Raw genomic sequence first — 20,174 nt, 5'->3', positions numbered from 1 at the left:
GGAGTTAGATGATATCTCAAAGTAGTTTTGATTTGCATTTCTCTGATGATTAAGGATGGTGAGCATTTTTTCATATATCTGTAGGCCGTACGCCGGTCTTCTTTGGAGAAATTTCTCTTCAAGTCCCTTGCCCATCCTGAGATGGGATCACTCGTCTTCTTCTTGCTAATACGTTTAAGTTCTCTATGGATAGAGGTTGCACCTCTGTTTTGTGGCTGCACTTGTTTCTTTCAAAGCTTCTGATTGTTATTTTTAAAACACCTGACTACATCAAACACTTACAGAAGCTTGTATAAAAGAGAGAGAGAGAAGGAGAGAGAATGAGAATGTGTCTTCTGCCTTCTTCCCTACCTCAACCCCATTCTCCAGGACCAGTTACATTCAAAGTTTGATGTACATCTGAAATGCTTTTGAAAATGGATGGTTCCTTTTGCTGAGGTTCAGCTACATGCTGTTCTAATCTGGAATTTGGGCTTGTACCCTCGCAGCTGTTTAGTTGGCCTGCGTGTTCCCTGGAGGCCACTACTTTATGTCAGCACATTCACATCTGTGCCTTAAAGTTCATGGGCTTATTAGCCCTCCCCACTGAGTTCCCATCTGTGGACAAAAGGCTGCCTCTGAGTTATCCTCTGGTGAACCAGACATTGGGGAAAGACTTTCTAGTATTCTATCAACCAAGGCTGTACAAGACAAAGCATTCTTACATAATTATTAATAATAAAAGAACCTCTTTTAGTAAGAGGAGGTTGAGTCTCTTGCTCATAGCAGGACATTTTGTTCCTACATCCTCATAATCTTCTCCCAGTACATCATCAAGATTAAGTAATATTACTAGTTATGTTCTTCCTTGTAACTTTTCAATGTAAAGTTTGACCTTTAAAAAAATGTATTTGCTATAAAAAAAAGAAAAAAATGTATTTGCTATCACATACATGTCACAAACCGCTAGGAACAAATTTAGACAATTGGGATTAAAAAGTAAGTTTAAACAGTTGACATAAGCAGGGGTTGGGTTTTACTTGTCTTTGACTCTTGGAGGTCTAGCACAATGCCTGGCCCAGCCCCCAGCATGTAGTAGACTTTTAGATTTTTCCAACCATGATTGCTCTTGAACTCCTGTATAATAAACACAAAATATCAAATCACTAGATGACTCTATTTGTCTAAACGCTTTGTGGGGATATTCACTTTGGCATTTTGTGGGCAACTTGTGTAATATGATTAGAAATATGACATTTTAAAAGAGCATCTCCATAGCCCCTGCCCCTCCATTCAGAGCAGCCTCCTACTTCCAGAATTCTACAGGCCAGAGCCCACAGGGCGTTGAGCAGAATCCTGTGGGGAACATGCTCTGGTGGGCTGAGGAGTTCAGAGAAAGCTGTCTTGGATCCTTTTCAGCTCTCACTTGGGATCCTTGCTTCCCTGGCATTTCTCCTGTGACCTCTTCCTCCAGGTTCTAGCCAAGTGACTCATATAGTCCCCTTCTAAGGATGACAGTTAGAATGTCAAGCTCTGACATAAGTGCTTCTTAGGCTTCTTATGAGTTAACCTTATTGACTTCTGACTGTTATTTCCATGTCAGAGATGAAATGGAGTCTCAGAGAGGTTGCAGCCACTCAAATTTGACATATCACTCCTTTTAGGTTTATCTGAGTTTACCTCATGCTTTTAAAGGACCTTAAAGCATCTAAAGCCAAATGTGACAGGTCTCTACATGGTGAGATTTTTATTCCTGATTCTTTACCAAGACCTCTCACTTCATACATTGTAAACAGCCACTTTGCTTTCCTACATGTAAGACTTACCTTGGTGGTGGCAATGATAATTCCACGTGTGTATTACTAGCAAATATTCTTACCATTCCTAAGAACTGTAGAGAGAAGAGGAATTATCTATATGCAAACAAATCAACCCTGACATTTGATCATGGTATACCCATCACTGTTCTTATCAGACAGCCAAGAAGAGAGATGCTAGAGTCACCCTAACTGTATGATTTGGGGCTAGTTCCTTGACCTTTAGGGGCCTCAGTTTCCTAATCTGTGTAATGGAGATAATACTGCCCACCTCATAGGGTTGTTATGAGGATTAAAGAAACTTATATATGTAAAATACCTAGAACTGTGTCTGACATAAGCAAGGTTTATATAAGTGCAGTGAACAATTATTGTTATTATTATATTTTAGGATAACCAAGGAATCTCTGAGAACTTGCCTTTTGCTCAGAGAAGGTCTCCACTGGCCCAAATAGAAAAAGCAGAGAAAGTTCTAGCATCCAAATTGCCAATGACTACTTGGATTACACTCTCAAATCATTTTTCTTACAAAAAATTCCCTTCAATTAAACTCCAGTAAGGGGGAGGGGGAAGGGGTTGAGTAAATTCCCACTCACTGGGTACGTTGAATTAGTATATGGCATACTTCCAGGGTGAAAGACACAACTAAACTCAGACTTTAACCTTATAAAAGCAAACTATGTAACCTAATTGTATGTACCCTCATATTAATCAGAAATTTTAAAAAAAAGAAAATTATATTATACTGCCAATAATGAAGCAATTCAGCTCCTCTTTGGAACAAGGGTGGGATTGGAGGAAGACTTGGGCTCTAGCTTTTCAGCTTCCTCCCTACCCCTCTTCTACCTTCTAGCAAGAAAAAAAAAATGTCTAAACTTCTCAGTAGTTGAGTGCTTCCATTTTGTGCTTCAAACTGCTCTTCTGAAACAGAATAGAGCTCAGGAGATTCTATTCTCCAGGAAATCTTTGTCCTAGTCAAACTGGCCTGACAGCTGCCTCTCAGTGTCCCCACATCCTATGAATCGTAGGAGATCAACAACTGCTTGTTAGATCCATAATGATCATGTTTGATGTTTCTGTTTCTCCTTCCCCCAAGTGTTATTCTGAAAGGCCTCCCTCCAGGCTCAAATTTTCCAGAAGGAGACCACAAGATCCAGTACACAGTCTATGACAGAGCTGAAAACAAGGGGACTTGCAAATTTCGAGTTAAAGTAAGAGGTAAGAGTACTGTTAATTGGCTTTTTTTCCCTCTATATTTAAAGAGTAAAGGGAAGCAGGCCCTCAATCTAGAACTGAATGCCCACTGTGGGAGGGTGACTTGCCAATTTGGATTAGCCTCTGATGAAGCTGGGAGAAATGGCCCATGTTAATGCCTCAATTTTGCAGTACAAATCTGGATGGGGTTCAGTGCTGGAAGATTATTTACAGAGTTCTACAAGACTAGCCTCATATTCTAGCCCACAGCTGGCTGTCCCAGTGGAATATTATTCCATAATTTTTCCATCCCTGAGTTTGAGTGACCAATTAAAGTCTGCAAGTCCTTATATAATGAGGGTGGTTAGGAGGCCCCTAGTTTGGGCCACAAGAAGACTAAATTCTTGGTGTTCCATAACCTTTGGTCAACTTGAAAAAATGTTTTTAAGGATTACTTTATACCTCGTGGTTTGGGTAGATAATTACTAACCATCTTTACCCTTTGCTCTTCTGGGCTCCACTTTTTCATCTATAACACAAAGGCCTAAGCTGGTTGATGTTGGTGATCTCATTGGTCACAGTGACCATTCCAAGGCTCGCCCACTGACCAGCAGTCATCCATGTCCCTTTACTCATTTCACAGGCCGATATATAAGCCTGGTTATGAAGCTGGTACTTCTGAGTCCTGACCTTCCCGGGTTACTCTGTGGAAGGGAGCTCAGCACCAAAACCCTTATGGGCTTGTGTCCTTACAGTGAGACGCTGCGGCAAACTCAATGCCCCGGAAAATGGTTACATGAAGTGCTCCAGTGATGGTGATAATTATGGAGCCACCTGTGAGTTCTCCTGCATTGGTGGCTATGAACTCCAGGGTAGCCCTGCCCGAGTATGTCAATCCAACCTAGCTTGGTCTGGCACGGAGCCCACCTGTGCAGGTATGTGTGTGGCCTTCTCTCTAGCCAGCAGCAGAACCCGAAGACTGCTTGATTCTTGATTCCAATATGGGAGGAAAGGTTTCATTTTATGTACTTTGAAAATTCATTGCCATTGCTATTCATCTTGATGGGTGAACAGAGTTCCTAGATCCCTGCTGCATCTCATCTTACCTGTCCTTCTTTGTATCTGTCTTCTGATTTTCCTTTCACATTCTGTAAGGAAGAATCTCAAGGGAGGCACCCAGAGTCCGCAGCTGGAGACAGTGAATCAGCAAATTCTGCTCTAATGACCCTTGTTCTCTTTTCTGCAAATGTAAGGGTCTTATTTACTAAGCCAGTACACTGTCATGTGTAAACAGTATAATGCCTGCTATGAAGCTCTGGCTTGAAAGTCACACAGATCTTGGGCATTTGGAATCTTTCCCTCTGTGTAAGATGAAGGAAACAATACCTCACCTACCTCTTGAGTTGTTGTAAGGACTAAATGGGGTCATCCATTGAATAGAGAGCACTGTCTGGTACAGGCCAAGCCTTAAATACATAGCAGCTCTTATTGCTTATGAACAAAAATTGGGCTGGGTAGTGATGATAGTATGAAATTTGGACTAGCCAAAAAATTCCAGACATATCTCTTATTTACCTACTTCGCTTTCTCTTCTCATTTTCTTGTATCTTTTTCATTTATATCCTTTCCATTTAATCCCAGCCATTCAGAGTTAGGTGAGAGAGAGACATATACACTCTTAGATAAATGCCTGAGGTTCTTCATTTTCAGATATTACAGTAGAAAGAACATAACTGTCCCTGACTCTGCATCTGATTTCATGCCTACTATACTGGTGTTGAGGCCTGAGGTGCAGTATCTAACAAGCTTCTAGGCCTGTGTGGTCCAAGATGGTAATCACTAGCCATTTATTGTTATTGAGCACTTGGAATGAGGCTAGTCTGAATTGAGATGTACTGTAAGTATAAAATACACACCAATTTCAAAATCTTAGTAAAAAAAGAATATAAAGTAACTCAACTCTTCATATTGATTACATATTGAAATGGAATGTTTTAGATATACAAAGATTTTAAAAGATGTAATACACATTTTAAGAAAGGAAAAAACTGTATTAAAATTGTAGTACTCAAGTCACATTAGAATTCTGCAATTACAAGAGGTGCTCAATGTGACTTGTATTCCTCTTTTGTTATTGGTATATATTGAGTATTATATATTGAATACAGTTTCTTTTCTGTCTTAAAATGTGTATACATTTTTGGAACCCTCTGTTTTTGGTTAAATAAGACATTATAAGGACATTTTCATCTATTTCTTTGTACATTTTTAACAAGGCTACCAGAAAATGTAAACCTACATAGTTAGTAGTTTCCATTAAATTTCTATTGACCAGGGCAGTTCTAGACTCTGAGCCCCTGTGTCTGGAAGGAAATCTGTATCACTCATCCCAGTGCCTATGAGGGAGCTTGGCACATAGCAGCCACTCAGTGTGCGTTGGCTGAATGAATGAATGTGTGAATGAACAACTCACTTCAATACAAATCTAAAGCTTGAAACATGAATGCCAAGATTATAAAACATATATGAAATTTCCTAGTTATTCTCATATTATTTTTTTCTCCAGGGCCAGGCCTGTTTTCTTACTTATCTGTTGAACATCTTTACTGACCTTGAACAGCTGGAATTGGTTGTCACTTATTTGTTTAAAACCGCCTTGTCCTCTGTCCTTCATGGCTGCATTGCTTGCACTATGGCCCACTGTGCTCCTTATTCTTCTATTCTTTCCACATCAAGGAGGCAGACTTCAGAGATTCTGAGCCATTCCAAAGCCAACCTTCCCACTGACAGTTATCCCACCTTTCTGCTCCCTAAAGCCCTTCCTCAGCAGATACTGTGGTGCTTGGCCAATATGCCTCTGACATTCCCATCTATGTTCAGAAGGCTACTTATTGCAATTATCTGGGTCTGTCTGAGAGTGCTTTTTTCCCTGGCTATGAAAGCATTATTAGCCTATGCACAAAGCTGGCTGGAAGTGATGGAGATTTAGTGTCCCAGAAGCAGCCATCAGCTAATGATGGAGCAGGTGGTAGGTATACTCCAATTCCCTCTGGTGGGATGACTCTGAGGTATGTTGTATAGTATACCATCTCCCAGAGTTCCCCAGGGGAATTGAATTACAGATACTAATAAATTGCTTGACAACCCACTCTGTATTGCTTTTTTTTTCCTTTCATGTCTCACTTCTTGAGGTTAGCAGAATAATGGCCCCACAAAAGTGTCCATATCCTAATCTCCAGAAACCTGTGAATAAATATAGTACCTTACATGGCAAAAAAGACTTTGCAGATATAAATAAGTTAAGGGCTTTTTAAGATGGGGAGAGCATCCTGGATTATCAGATGGCTTCTACTACTGTATAGGGGAGATGGAATTTCTGTCAGAATCTGAGAAAGAGATGATGAAAGGAGAGATCAGAGAGAACAGAGATTTGAAGATGCTACACTGCTGTTTTGAAGATGAAGGAAGGGGCTACTAGCCAAGGAATGAAGGAGGCCTCTAGATGTGAAAAAAGACAAGAAAACAGAGTACCCCCTAGAACCTCTGCAGGGAACCTAGCCCTGCCAACCTTGATTCTAGCTCAGTGAAACCCATTTTTGACTTCTGATGTACACAAGACTGAAGAGAAGAAATTTATGTTACATTAAGTCACTAAGTTTATGGAGCTTTCTTACAGTAGCAAGGGAAAACTAAAACAGGTCCCCACTTCTCTACCAAAGCTTCTTTGGACCACCTTCCCAAATAAACTACTTACATTTGAATCCTTATTTCAGGGTCCACTTCTTATACATAAGTTTCTGAGTGTCATCACAGACTGTGTCAATCTAGAACAAGTAGAAGGTTTCTGACCCAGTGACCATTTTTAATTGCAGCCATGAATGTCAATGTGGGTGTCAGAACAGCAGCTGCACTTCTGGATCAGTTTTATGAGAAAAGGAGACTCCTCATTGTGTCCACACCCACAGCCCGAAATCTCCTCTACCGGCTGCAGCTGGGAATGCTGCAGGTGAGTTCTCCAGGCCAGGCCAGACCAAGACGGGAAAGAGACCTCAAAAGGGGCTAAGCCATTTCACTAAAAGCAAAGTCCAGGTTCAGGGTCTAATCTATTTACTATGCATTTCAGGAACTGGCACAATGGGGCTGCCACCATTCATGTCTGATTCTGGGGCATAACCTGATTAACATTGACTCCCCAGAGCTAACCCAATCATATTCCAAATAACAAGGTTTGTCTGTCTTCACTAATGAGACTCATTGAAATGCTGTCCAGGCCCAGCTACAAAACAATTGTCTTTGTTGAACCCATCCAGAATATGCCTGGGCTAGAGGTGGATCAATCAGTTGTCAGCCCAAAAAGCTAGCCCAGGGGGTGAGGAGAGTCTAAGAGTGCTCAGGCCTCACATCCTTCTCCAGGGATTTTCTGCGACCCTCAGAGTGACAGCCATTTTTTTAGAATAGTGATTCTCAAAGTGTCACTGAGATCCAGCAGCATCAGCATCACTCAGAGCTTGATAGAAATGCAAATTCTCAGCCCCCTCCCATGGTGTTTCAGAATCTACATTTTCACAAGATCCCCAGGTGATTCCTAAGCACTCTAAAGTTTGAGGAGTGCTTTTCTAGGAAATGTGCTCTTCTCAGTTACGTAAATTTCATAGCTACCGAACAAGGCAGCCAGCATCTTGTGTAGCCTGATGACTAGAAACTGTAAAGATCAAACTAGAAGTTGGCTGATTTTGTCCTGATGCTGGTTTGCAATAAGAGTGGCCAATTTGATTGCAAGCTGTAGAGGCAGTATGGATGCCGTGTCATGGACACCATACTGCACAGAGTTTTTGAGAATATTTCATTCATTTGTTACAGTGAATAGAACTAAGTGATTAGAACAATCATGGCTTATTCAAGGCTACCATTTACTTCTCATGTCAGCATCAATACAAGAAATAACAGTAAGTCTTTCTTTACTCTTCTCATGTACTTGAAAGACTGCCCATGAACTCTGAAGATCCATATAAAGTCTTTGTGAGCTTCTTGGAGAGAAACTAAATCTATTGCATCTTTATCACCAGTCCTTGACAACTGACCTCCCCTTGCATCTCCTTATCCCAGCTAGGGGCTTGCTGTTTATAAAATGGAAGCTTAGCCCCCTCTGTTTTGTGGGAAATTGGCACTGCAGGCTATAATCTACAATCATGCATTTCCTGTCTTATTATTCCATGGAAAAATGAATAGGTCAAACAATTTACATTTCCTCTCTGTCAGCAAGCTATGGCCTTTCAGCCAAATTTGGCCTATGGCTGGTTTCTTTAATTTAACCTTTATCAGGTTCAGCCACACTCATTCTTCTGTGCATTTTCTATAGCTGCTTTTGCACTGCACTGGTGGAGTCCTGTGATTAGGACAGAGACCATGTAGCTTTGCAAAACCTAAAATACTTACTCTCTGGCTCTTTACAGAGAAAGTTTGCTTGTCCTGGCTCTAGTTTAGCCCATTCCTTCAGGTACTTGCCAACTTACTGATCATCTTGTTGGATAAGATGTTTCCTACCAAGATGTTTGTATGACATCCTCCCCCGCCAACATACTTACATTTGCATTTTAACCAGAGCCTTCAAAGAAAGGTTTGATTGACTTAAGTGTTTCTGTTTGAGTAATAGAAAAGTCCACTTCTACCTCTTTAAATTTCTGTACCAGTTCCTTCACCCCCTATTAGGGATATTTCAATAGAATTGTGGTTGAAAAATACTTGGTGTTCTCATAATTCACCCATTCAAAATTTCTTGTTTGATCCAGTCAGATGCATCTTGTCTTATGTGACTTTTCTGTTCCCTTATTGTCACTGCCATTCCTGATGAGCCCTCCTGGCATACAGTTCACTGGGCCACATTCTGAGGTTCTTGCTAAAAGCCAGCTTAGAGAGATGGAACCTTTTATTCTTGTCTCCCCTGGGTTTGGGTGTGGGGGCATAAGACAGGGGGATGAGGAGAGTGGAAACAGGGCAGAGAAGGGGAGACTCTGGAAATGTTGTCTTCTTGCAACAATAAAGTTAGAAACTTCTCGGGTGGCCTTGGAGACTTCTTAGGAAATTTGACTCACTCAAGGTCTCACCCTGTCTGGAAATACATAGACTGCCATTTTGCTTAGCTTTTCAAAATCCCATTGCCAAGCCATTTCTGAATGATTCCTCTAGGAAGGTATGTAGGTTTTATAGCCCGTAGTTTAACCCCAGTTTCTCAACTGTTGGGGGGACAGTTTGGAGTGGGCAAATAAACTTCCACAAACAGATCAGTGCTGCTGCTGGCAGTGTGTAGTTTGCCATGGATGTCTCTTTCTTTACCCATGTTCAAACCTCCACTGTTGGATTTTCTTTTTTTCCCAGCAAGCACAGTGTGGCCTGGATATTCGACACATCACCGTGGTGGAGCTGGTGGGTGTGTTCCCGACTCTCATCGGCAGGATAGGAGCAAAGATTATGCCTCCAGCCCTAGCTCTGCAGCTCAGGTAGGGGGAAGTTCTGTTCTGAAATCTCATGCCCTTTATCTGATAAGATTCCCTGATTTCTTTCTATTCAGTATTGAGTTCAGGCAACTTTCAATGTTTAATTGCTTTTATGGTGGAAGCATTATATCCATGCTAATTACTGTTTGTCCAAATAAATCATGTAGTGGAAAATTACCAGTGTCTTCTTTTATACCTATCCAACCAAGTGTTTATGCTTTGTGTGCCCACGCATGTGTGTGTGTGTTTATGTGTGTTTGGTTGGTGAGAGATGGATTGGGCAGGGGAAGAGGATTTGGAGAAAAAGGATCTAAGCACTCCTTTGTCTTATTAGGAAGACTGGCGTACAATTATTCTTTCCAGTCTTGGCCTCTTTTTCCTCTAGGTTTCCAGGGCACTTGTCCATACTCCTATTTTAACAAGTATATTTTATTTTGGTAACAGTTATAAAGCTAGAGCCATGGTGTTCGGACTCTGAGTCATGAAGTATTATAAAGGAGCAGAGTTCAACAGCCAAAAGGTAGTTTGAGAATAACCCAAAGTTTTACTTGAATCACTTGACCATGGTGAAATGAATAATTAGGCTAACGCAAAACTTTTTTAAATTTTCCTTTCTTGCCCCGTTTTTTTTCTCACACACTGCAGAGCAGGGAACAGATCTCTCTTTTCAGGGTCCCAGGTGACTCTCTGTCTGTTAGGATCCCAGGTGACCACGCCATCTTGTACATCAACATCTAGAACACAAGGCTTCTAGGTGTTTGAAAAAGGAGAAGAATGAGATGAAAAACAACCCACATACTGACACACAGTGTTCACTCTCCCAGTCCTTAGTCAGAGCTAGTCACATGATTGCAATTGATCTTCAAGGGAGGTTGGGAAATGCAGTCCTGTATTCCCAAGAAGAAGGAAATAAAATAGGACTTGGTGACCCCTAACATAGGGTGTTCAGAGAGATTTGCAGAAATTTCTTGTGAGGTTACAGGATAGAAGCAAATCCTTAGCAAATAATGCTATATAGATTGACATAATGGCTTCTTTCTATAATTTCCCTGTTTTCTTGTTGCCTTTGACCCATCTGATGCTTGAATTGTACCTTTCTCTACCCAGAAAGAGTCTGTCTCATCCCTACCAAGGTCAAAAACTCAAAGGGATAGGGATAAAAAAAATTAAATGAAGTTTGAATTCTCTTTAGTTGGCCGATGGAGGGAGAAGGCTGGGTACACTTACATGCTTTTGTATTTTTTTATCCTCCTGCATTTGTATCGAGCACCTCCCTAGAGTACAACACTTTTGAGATAAGTACCAGACCTTTCCAATATTTGCTACTCAGCATCCAGCACAGTGCTTGGCACCGTGTTTGTGCTAAGTAAGTAGAATAAACAGCTCTAAATTTTATTGAAGTAGCTTTATGATTTTCAGGAGTAAGAGTAGCCTTTAGGAATATATTTACAATTAGTGTACTAATATTTCAATTTGAAGCATGCAGAGCTGAAGACAGGATTGTGTTGATATCTACAAATTTATAATGGACATTTTCAAAGTAGGTTTTATGCAGTTGTTGTTTATTTAGAATTATCTGCTCATACCCCATGTCAATGATTTTTTTAAAAACCTGTTGTAGCACTTGCTAAATATTCTATAGATTTATATTCAATATATTCTTCATAAGATCTTGATACGATTTTTAACTGTTTAAACTACTTGAGAAAGAAAAAAGATGATTTAAGAAATAAATTTCTGGCTTGGCGCCTGTGGCTCAAGCGGCTAAGGCGCCAGCCACGTACACCTGAGCTGGTGGGTTCGAATCCAGCCTGGGCCCGTCAAACAACAATGATGGCTGCAACCAAAAAATAGCCAGGCATTGTGGCAGGGGCCTGTAGTCCCAGCTACTTGGGAGGCAGAGGCAGGAGACTCACTTGAGCCCAGGAGTTGGAGGTTGTTATGAGCTGTGATGCCACAGCACTCTGCCCAGGGTGACAGCTTGAGGCTCTGTCTCAAAAAAAATTAAAAAAAAAGAAAGAAATTTCCATCATTCAAGTTGAATATGTTGTGGTTATTATAGACCAGTGTTTGTTGGTCTTTTTGTCTGACAGCATACTTGAACCTATAGTTAAACTTTTGCAGCATACTTAAATTATATTAATCAAAACAGATAATAAAAAAGGAATATACTTAATGTCCTTGAAACTTCTTTCAAAAATAATTTAATGAGTGATCTTTAAAAATTTTCACAGCACACAAGTGTGCCCCTGCACACCAGTTGAAAATCATTCTTATAGACCTTTGGAGGGTGAAGATGATTTAAGTAACAAATAAGTTCCTTAACTGAATTGTGGAGTGGTTCTTGCACTTTAGTATGCATCAGAAGCCCCTGAAGGGCTTGCTAAAATTTTATTGCTGAGCTCTATTCCCACAGTTTCTGCTTCAGGAGGCCTAGGGTAGCCCAAGAATTTAAACTTCTAGCAATTACCCAGGTGCTCACACTGTGAGAACTACTGACCCCGTGTTTTACCAAAGGCTCTGCAGTGTTGAAACATATGTTTTGCCCAGTAGCCTTTAAGAAGAGGGTCAATCTTTATTGTGCAGTCCAGGTAAATATCACACAGAGAAGACCCCTCTGATGTAGTCCCTAATGGATTTGGTGTCAGGTCAGGATGCCCCTGTTATTGGAAATATCAGTGAGGAAAAAAGAACTTGGCAGATGGATGTTGTGTTCTTTTCCCCTTTGAATTCCACCTCAGATTCTAGCCCAGAGGAAAAGAGATGATTTTGCAAAGAATGTGAAGCAGGTTCACATTCCAAATTGTATATAAAATTAGCACATTGTACCCCATAAATGCAGTAATGTACACAGTTATCTAATAAAAAATAAATAAAAGAGACATTTAAAAAAAAGAATGGGGATCAGGAAAGACAAGAAGAAAAAGCAGGATGCCCAATCTAAACATGCTCCTGCCAGTTAGAACACTATTTTCAAGCAGCACTGAGGCCATAATGTGTATTCAAGCATTGAAGGGAGTCAGAAGAAAGGGGAAACTGGGTTTTTGGAGTTGCAAGGTCGCCACTTGCCTTCTTTCTTGCCTACAATTTCTTTTAAATCTGGATGTATGGGCTAATTTGCACTCTCCAGTTTACCAGCAATCTCAAGGATGACAAAGACAAAAAGAAAGCCATAATTGTTACAGTCACATTATTCTTTTTTGTTGTTGTTAAATAATAGCTGTGTACATTAATGCAGTCATGGGGTACAGTGTGCTGATTTTATATACAATTTCTACCAAACTGGAGTCTAGAGTTCCCTGAAAAAGTCTCTAAAAAGAACTGTTTCCAATCTGATGACAGATCTTTGTGTAACTCAGATGTCCTGCCAGCACCACCCACATTCCACCTTCTGTGGGATGTCCCATCACCCATTCCCAGGATTTCTGTGGTCTCTCAGCCCCAGTGGGATGCATTCCTGCAGCTGTTGCTAGCTTATTGATCCAACCACTCAGCTCCTTCCACAGAAGTTTTCTCTCTTTGTCTTTTGTGTCAATCAAGGTCGAAGGCTCGCACACTGCAGTGTGTGTGGTAGCAGATGGTGACATCATGGAGTGTGTGTGTGCCCCACCTAGACTCATAACCACTATAAAACCAAATATTTTTGCTTCTCATTTGTTTGGTATCTAGTGAACCCCAACTTGAGACAGTGGCCAGCCTACCCTAAACCTACCCTAAACTTAGTACATAAAACTGGAAGCCTGTAAGGGCATACACTGTTCCACATGCCTATGGGGGGCAGCATGAGAACAATGCAGGCCCTGTCCTATTTCCCGCAGTCATTTATTGGGTACCTAGCAGAGTACACGTGCAAGGATGCACAGCAGTCAGTAGTTAGCAGTCAAGGTTAAAAAGGAGTGTGGGGAGATTACAGCCCCCAGGAAGGTTAGGTAAAGGGTAAATAGGGACATAGGGGAATAGAACATCTGAAGAGGCCAGATAACAGTGTAATAAGAGAGAGTGGGAAGAGCAAGTCCCATCTCCTCAGACAGACATCTCAGCTTCTCTAGCCTAAGCTACTAGTTGATGGTCTCAGCTGCCTGCGCCACTGATTTCCCTATGCAGGGATAGTTATGCAGACATTCCCTTGAGTGGGCTCCTTCAGACTCCTTTCTTCTCAATTAGGAGTACAGTAAGGTGACCAGATTTTAACATTGGTAAAGTGGGACACCATTGACCAGGGGTGGGGTGGTGGGGTGGGGTTCTTAATTAAAAATTTGGTCTATATGGAGCAACAAAAATTTTCATAGAATGCAAAAATAGTATTGTAATATATTTTTTAATTTCAACATAAGTACAATTTATAAATATAATACATTCAAAAATTATGTATAGTATTATTTTATTCTTTGGCATATTTCTCATTTGAGTGAATTTTTTTTAGTAGATTGCTGTCATTGTTTAAAAGATCATGAAATTTTTCACAAGAATTTGTTAAATTATATTTCACACATAAAATGGCTTTCAAAGTCTCAACACTTAATTGTGTTTTTCTGATGTCCACACATTATTTACCATAGAAAAAAACATGTTCAGTCGCAGCATTAGTTCCTGGTAAGGACAGCACATATCCCACAATTTTTAGTGCATTATTATATGGAACATGGTTTGTTTCAAAATGATGAAACATTTCTAACCATTTGTTCTCTATTGTGATTTTTGCTGATGCCCAAGGTTTAATCTTTTCCTTATCAATATATATTTTTAATAATGATACTTCATAAGTTGTCAGTGTCACTTTCAAGGCTGGTGCTAGACTTTTTGCCGCCACTATAAAATATAAATAATACAAGTACTGTCTGCTAAATTCATGAAATAAATAAATTACTTACCTAAATTATCTGAATAGCTGATTTGTTAACATTACTTGCTTAACTAGCACTAGCATGCAGTATGATGTGTATGTCTGAGAGACAGTTACAAAATGTTTTCGTCGTTGCCAATGCCAAAAAATGCCATTGTTCATTAAGTCCAAACAATGGTGGTCGAATTCCAACAAGTGATCAACAATGCGAACTTTGATAAACAGTTCTCGATAATCAGTTCTCAACAATTATTTGTTATTATTAAAATTTAACATTATAAAATTGACAAAAATAATATAAAACTCATATCCTGGTGAAATAGCCACATGGCAGCCAAAAACTGTATATTCCCTTCCTGTTCTCTGACCATTCCCTAGCTTGTTATGCATTCTTTCCAAAAATCGGGACTTCTTTAAAACACCATGGGACATGGGACAAATTGTTAAAAATCGGGACTGTCCCACCAAAAGCTGGACGTCTGGTCACCTTAGAGTACAGGGGCAGCCTGCCTGCGGGCTGTACCCTGGCTTTTGAAGGGTCCGTGGGGTCTCAGCCTATCTATTCCCACACTCACTGGCCACTCTTTCCCATAGGCTCCAGCCACCATATTTTCTACTTCTCTGTTTTCTAGGACCTCCCTCTGTTAAAACTAGAGAAATTCAATACCCTTTCTTAAAGATCCACAGCAGTTTAGCTCTCCTTTCCCACCCTGTCTCATAGCCTATCCTCTGCTCACATATTCAAAGCCTCATTAATGCACTTTGCTAAGTCATCTACTCCTGAGCCCACATATTAGCACTGCAGGAAACCTGGCGGAACAATTGTCATATCCTCTGTCTTTCATTTCTAGTCACTAGAAATGTATTAGTAATTTAGCTTTCCACTGGGATAAAATATTAATCATTCCCTTCTTGCCTTGATAGTCTCTAAAAGACAGAGAAAAGTGCAATTTGTGTTTTTTGTAATGGTTTTATTTAACCTTGATCTGATTGTATAAGGGAAAAATATTTCCCTTTAAACCCAGATGCTAGTGTATATTTGGCCTCATATACAATCTCAAAATATCTAAAGTGAAAAAAAAATCTGGAGGAGAGACTGAGTGGGCTCATTTGTTCATTGGGCTCAGCTTATCTGTTTGTTTGCTTTCTCTGGCTTTTCCCCCAAACATGCTTGGATTGATATAAACATTATATTTTTACAGTTTCAATTATAGTGATTTGGAGCAGAAAAAAAGCCTTAGACACTTGAAACCACTTCAAATTCCTTTTTGGAATATTTGAGGTCAAATTATAATTAATCAAGTCAGAATACCTGGTGATTAGACCAAACTCAATCCTTGCAGTCCTGAGTAGGCTGCTGAATAGCCCATAACTATAATGTTTGCAAAGTTATTTCAATCAGCTTCACTCAGCTCAGGGTTTCTCAGCCTCGGCACTGTTGACATATGGGAAGGGATAATTCTTGGTTTGGTGAGGAGGCTTTCCTGTGCATTACAGGACGTTTAGCACCATCCCTGGTCTCTATGCACTAGACACCAGTCACATCTCTACCCCACATTGTGACAACCAAAAATATCTCCAGATCGGGCCAATGCCCCCTGGGTTGGGGACAAAATCACTCCTGTTGATAAACACTGACCTAGTTTTAGCATGTACGTGGTTCTGCAAAACGAATCAACAAACTTGGGTTAACTCCAATTTAATGAAAAAAAAAAACCTGTTAGCCTGTACATGCCATGTAGCCACTACTGGAACATGACATCCTTGCAGGGCTGAAGTCTTCTTGACCTTAATCCAAAGCAGTGCTTCTCAACCTCTTATGTGCGTATCAGTCATCTGGGGACCTTGATGATAATACAAATTCTAATTAGGTAGGTTTGGAGTGGGAGAATCTCCATTTCTAACAAGTGTGGTTGGTGGTCCAAGGACCACACTTTGAATAGCAAGAGTCTAAAGCATGAGCTGCAATAAATGTTCCTGTGAAAATGTCCTTGTGGTTAAATGATTTCTGTTCTTCTGGGTAGACACCTAATAATGGGATTGCAGGCTCAAATGGAATATCAACTTTGAGTTCTTTGCAGATTCTCCATACTTCTCTTCAGAAAGGTTGTATTAGTTTGCATAACTGCCAAGTTGTGGAAGCAACCCAAATACCCATCTACCCATGAATGGATCAACAAATTGTGGTATATGTATATCATGGAATACTATTGAGCCATTAAAAAAAGATAAAGACTTTACATCTTTTATATTTATCTGGGTGGAATTGAAACACATTCTTCTTAGTCAAGTATCTCAAGAATGGAAAAATAAATATCTAATGTATTCAATGTTAATATTAAACCAATATATAAACAATTACATGCTCACATGAACAATAAAACACAATGTCTAGTACAGGGGCAAGGAGAGAGGATAGGAGAGGGGGAGGATGATTGGCAGAAGGAGGGGAGCATTTGGCAGGATCTCACCGAATGGACACAGTGCTAGGGTATATAGCATGCCCTCTGAGTGAGGAGTTCTTTTAAAAATGGAACTTTACCTTGAGAGTGAGAACAACATAATCTATAAATTTAGACCCTCATATTAATTTGAAATAAAAGAGTCTAAAGGATGGTTCATTCCTTTATGGTATCAAGTCTTCTCCATACACAATGTCACTGTAGAGTTTTGGTTGGTCAACCAGAACCTTTGGGAGTTAGGGTTTGACTTAGTCATCTATTTTCTCTGTCTTCCCCAGGCTGCTGCTACGAATCCCACTCTACTCCTTCAGTATGGTGCTAGTGGATAAGCATGGCATGGACAAGGAGCGCTACGTCTCCCTGGTGATGCCTGTGGCCCTCTTCAGTCTGGTTGATACTTTCCCTTTGAGAAAAGAGGAGATGGTTTTGCAAGCTGAAATGGGCCAGACCTGCAGCACCTGATGTGATGATAACACCTGAGGTGATGGTTCCTCTCTCGATGGTTCTTCTTTTCCTACATAGGGCCATGCACATGGGAAGGCCTTAAAAATATCCTTGATGTACAGATTTTTATTTGTAATTTTTAAAGTCTATTTTATTATGAGCTTCCTTTGCACTTAAAAACTAGTATGGTGCTTTTTGTACTTTGAAGTATTTCAACTCTCTTTACTCCATCATGGCTGGTCAATTTTGTAGAAAATTAGAAACTACCACCATGAACGTGTTTTCAAAATGTTATTCAGTGTGACACCTAACTCTCTGCAATTTTGCTGTTTATATAAGACTTTTATTAATAAAATATTTTGGAGCAAATTGAGCAAAACTCACTTTGTTTATTATGTACCAGCTTGCTTGGTATGCCCAGTTGTTTTAGGTCTGTGATTCTTAGTGGTGGAAAAAAAAATGTTATTAGTCTTGTCAGGAATTCGGCTGAGGTGTCAGGTACCCAAGCAGCCAATTAAAACAAACAGTGACACCCCCCCAAAGAAAAAATAAAACAGAAAAAAAGAGAGAGTTAAGCCTTCAATCATTTACAGTGATTAAGCAAGAGTCTAAAACAGTGGTTCTCAACCTTCCTAATGTTGCAACCTTTTAATACAGTTCCTGTGGGTCACAACCCACAGGTTGAGAACTGCTGGTCTAAAACCAGAGAAACAGTGTATCACCCTGGTCAGGAGTCAGCTAGAGAAGCACAGATGTGGGGTCATCTCACGGCTGAGGGAGCTTTAAACAGAAGACTTCAGCTCGTTTAGGAACCATAGAGTAAGTCAGGCAAGGTGCTAAGAGTGGAAAAATCTGGGTCCTGAGTCAGAGTGAGGGAAAGCTTCTTCAAAATCTCCCCCACTCCATCCCCTCATAAGATCATCTCAGCAGAGGCTCCTGAAGAAGACCCCTGCCAAGGCCTCAGGTAAAAAGGCCTAGAAATGAATGGGAAGCTGCTAGAAATGCAAAGATGTGAAAAAGCATGACTGGCTGAGGTGCCCGAGTTATCAACTCCAACTCCCCACAGAAACTTCAATGCACTAGCTGCACAACAAGTCTGAGGTGGGTTGGCCGCTTTCTCATGAGGATTGCCAGGTAAAGCCTTTGTCATTGCGTATGGTCAGGCCTAAAATAAAATCACACATTAGTGTTTAACCAAGAGCCAGACTCCTGAACAATCTCAGGAAAACCTTGGAACTTTTGCTCCATTTTCAGAATATCAGTTTGGCTCACAATCTATTCCTGAAGAAAATGACTAAAGGAATGACAGGAAATGCAAAGCACAATCTACAAAGGATTAAAACAGGAAATAGATTTGATATGTTGGGGGAAGATTAGGCATATTGATTAGACATACATATTAGACAAATATGATTTTTTCCTAAAGCATACTAGAAGCCACTCATGGACTTTGTCTCCTTCAGATGTATTAGATAAAAGGCAGTGGCATGCCTAGTAGAGGAATGTCAAACTGAACATTTGGAAGCCATGAAAAGTTCAAGAGATCATCTGTCACAATTAACTAAACACCTATCAGCCATGTCAAAGTCTCCATCTCTGAAAAGCCAACCTGTACACTTTGATTCAGGCTTAAAGGTACAAGCCTTGAACATGAGCTGACATTTAAGGAACTGCTCTGATTCGTTCCAACCAGTCTTCCCAATGAACTTGGAATATTACGTGTACTTTGTCCAACAAGATACACAGACTATTTGAAGATGAATGAATGTGCTGTGATATTTAAAAATCAAATACACTATCTCACAATTTGGGGGAATTTCTGAAGATCAATTAATAAGCTCTTTCTAGAAAACTGGTTGCTCACTGGAAATCTTGCAGGACTTTTCTACGTACCTTTTAGACCTCACAAAAACAGTCTCCAGTTCTCCTGTTCACCCTGGTATGTCAGAACTTTGTGTGTGTGTCAGGAAGGGAGAGGATGTTAAGTGGGCTGAACTCAAATGGAAAACTGTCTCCCCTTTTGTAGATGGCAGATGAAGATTCAGTCTGGTTCCTTTAAACTTAGCTGGACTGCTTGGAATCTGTCTCCACGTCCAGCCTGCACATGCATGGTTTGGCAATCAGTCAGAAATGTAGGGAGCTTATATGCAGAATTTGAGGCTCCCCTATCAGGCTCTTTTCTGAAATTTCCATCCTCACTTCTCAATTGCTATGTTTGCTCTTACTTTCTCCTCCAGTTCTTCAAACCAGTAAGACAAAAAACAAACAAACAAACAAACAAAACAAAACAAAAAAACCAGTAAGACTTTAGATTTTCTCTATTTAAGACTCCCACTTCCCCTAGCCCTAACATGGTACATACTACAGCCTGCCCTTAGGCAACTTCCCCCAAAACATGATGAATCATCAAGTTTATTTGCCTTCTGCCAAGTGATGACTGCCTTCCAGGATCTGCCTGTGTTTTGGTCTCTTTCCAATGTCTTCAGGTAGTTTTTTGTTTTTGTTTTTTTTTTTAATGGAAAGCTTCACGAAATCGTGTGTCATTCTTGCGTAGAGGCCATGCTAATCTTCTCTGTAACATTCCAATTTTAGTATATGTACTACTGAAGTGAGCACAGTAGTTTTTTTTTTTAAACTTTAGCCAAATATAGTTGTTGTCTGTGGGAGGTTATTCCAATAGAAGTCATTATCTGAAAGTTAGTGAAGGATGAACCAGAAAATGGAAGAGCCTAGGCCATTCCTAGAGAACTGACTGTTAAGTGGTGGGATATGAAAGAGAAGAAAGGCAATGAGGTCATTCAAAACACATTGAAGAAAGGAATAATGCACAGGATACTGATATCTGTATTAGTCATCTTGCATTAAAAATTACCCTGAAACATAGTGGCTTAAAACAATAGCAATTATCTCTTACAATTTCTGTGTGTCAGGGATTTAGGAG

General features: G+C 40.2%; 1 protein-coding gene and 1 non-coding gene across 2 annotated transcripts in view; one reads left to right on the top strand and one right to left on the bottom strand.

The window, feature by feature from the left end:
• Window positions 1-17,602, top strand: part of SRPX (sushi repeat containing protein, X-linked) — a 91,803-nt gene extending 74,201 nt beyond the window's left edge. The window contains exons 6-10 of the mRNA XM_003799882.3: window positions 2,893-3,014; window positions 3,746-3,925; window positions 6,863-6,996; window positions 9,366-9,487; window positions 17,068-17,602. Of these exons, the coding sequence (XP_003799930.1) occupies window positions 2,893-3,014; window positions 3,746-3,925; window positions 6,863-6,996; window positions 9,366-9,487; window positions 17,068-17,251 (742 nt within the window). The 3' untranslated portion in view covers window positions 17,252-17,602. The remainder of the gene's footprint in view (window positions 1-2,892; window positions 3,015-3,745; window positions 3,926-6,862; window positions 6,997-9,365; window positions 9,488-17,067) is intronic.
• Window positions 17,603-19,742: 2,140 nt separating this feature from the next.
• Window positions 19,743-19,849, bottom strand: LOC111728446. Its single transcript, XR_002775736.1, has one exon. It is a non-coding gene; the product is annotated as a U6 spliceosomal RNA (small nuclear RNA).
• Between the last annotated feature and the right edge of the window lie 325 nt (window positions 19,850-20,174).

The sequence above is a fragment of the Otolemur garnettii genome, unplaced genomic scaffold, assembly GCF_000181295.1.
Source record: "Otolemur garnettii isolate 467f Iridium unplaced genomic scaffold, OtoGar3 scaffold00158, whole genome shotgun sequence".
Lineage (NCBI taxonomy): Eukaryota > Metazoa > Chordata > Mammalia > Primates > Galagidae > Otolemur > Otolemur garnettii.
This window is presented reverse-complemented; position numbering and strand designations above follow the sequence as displayed.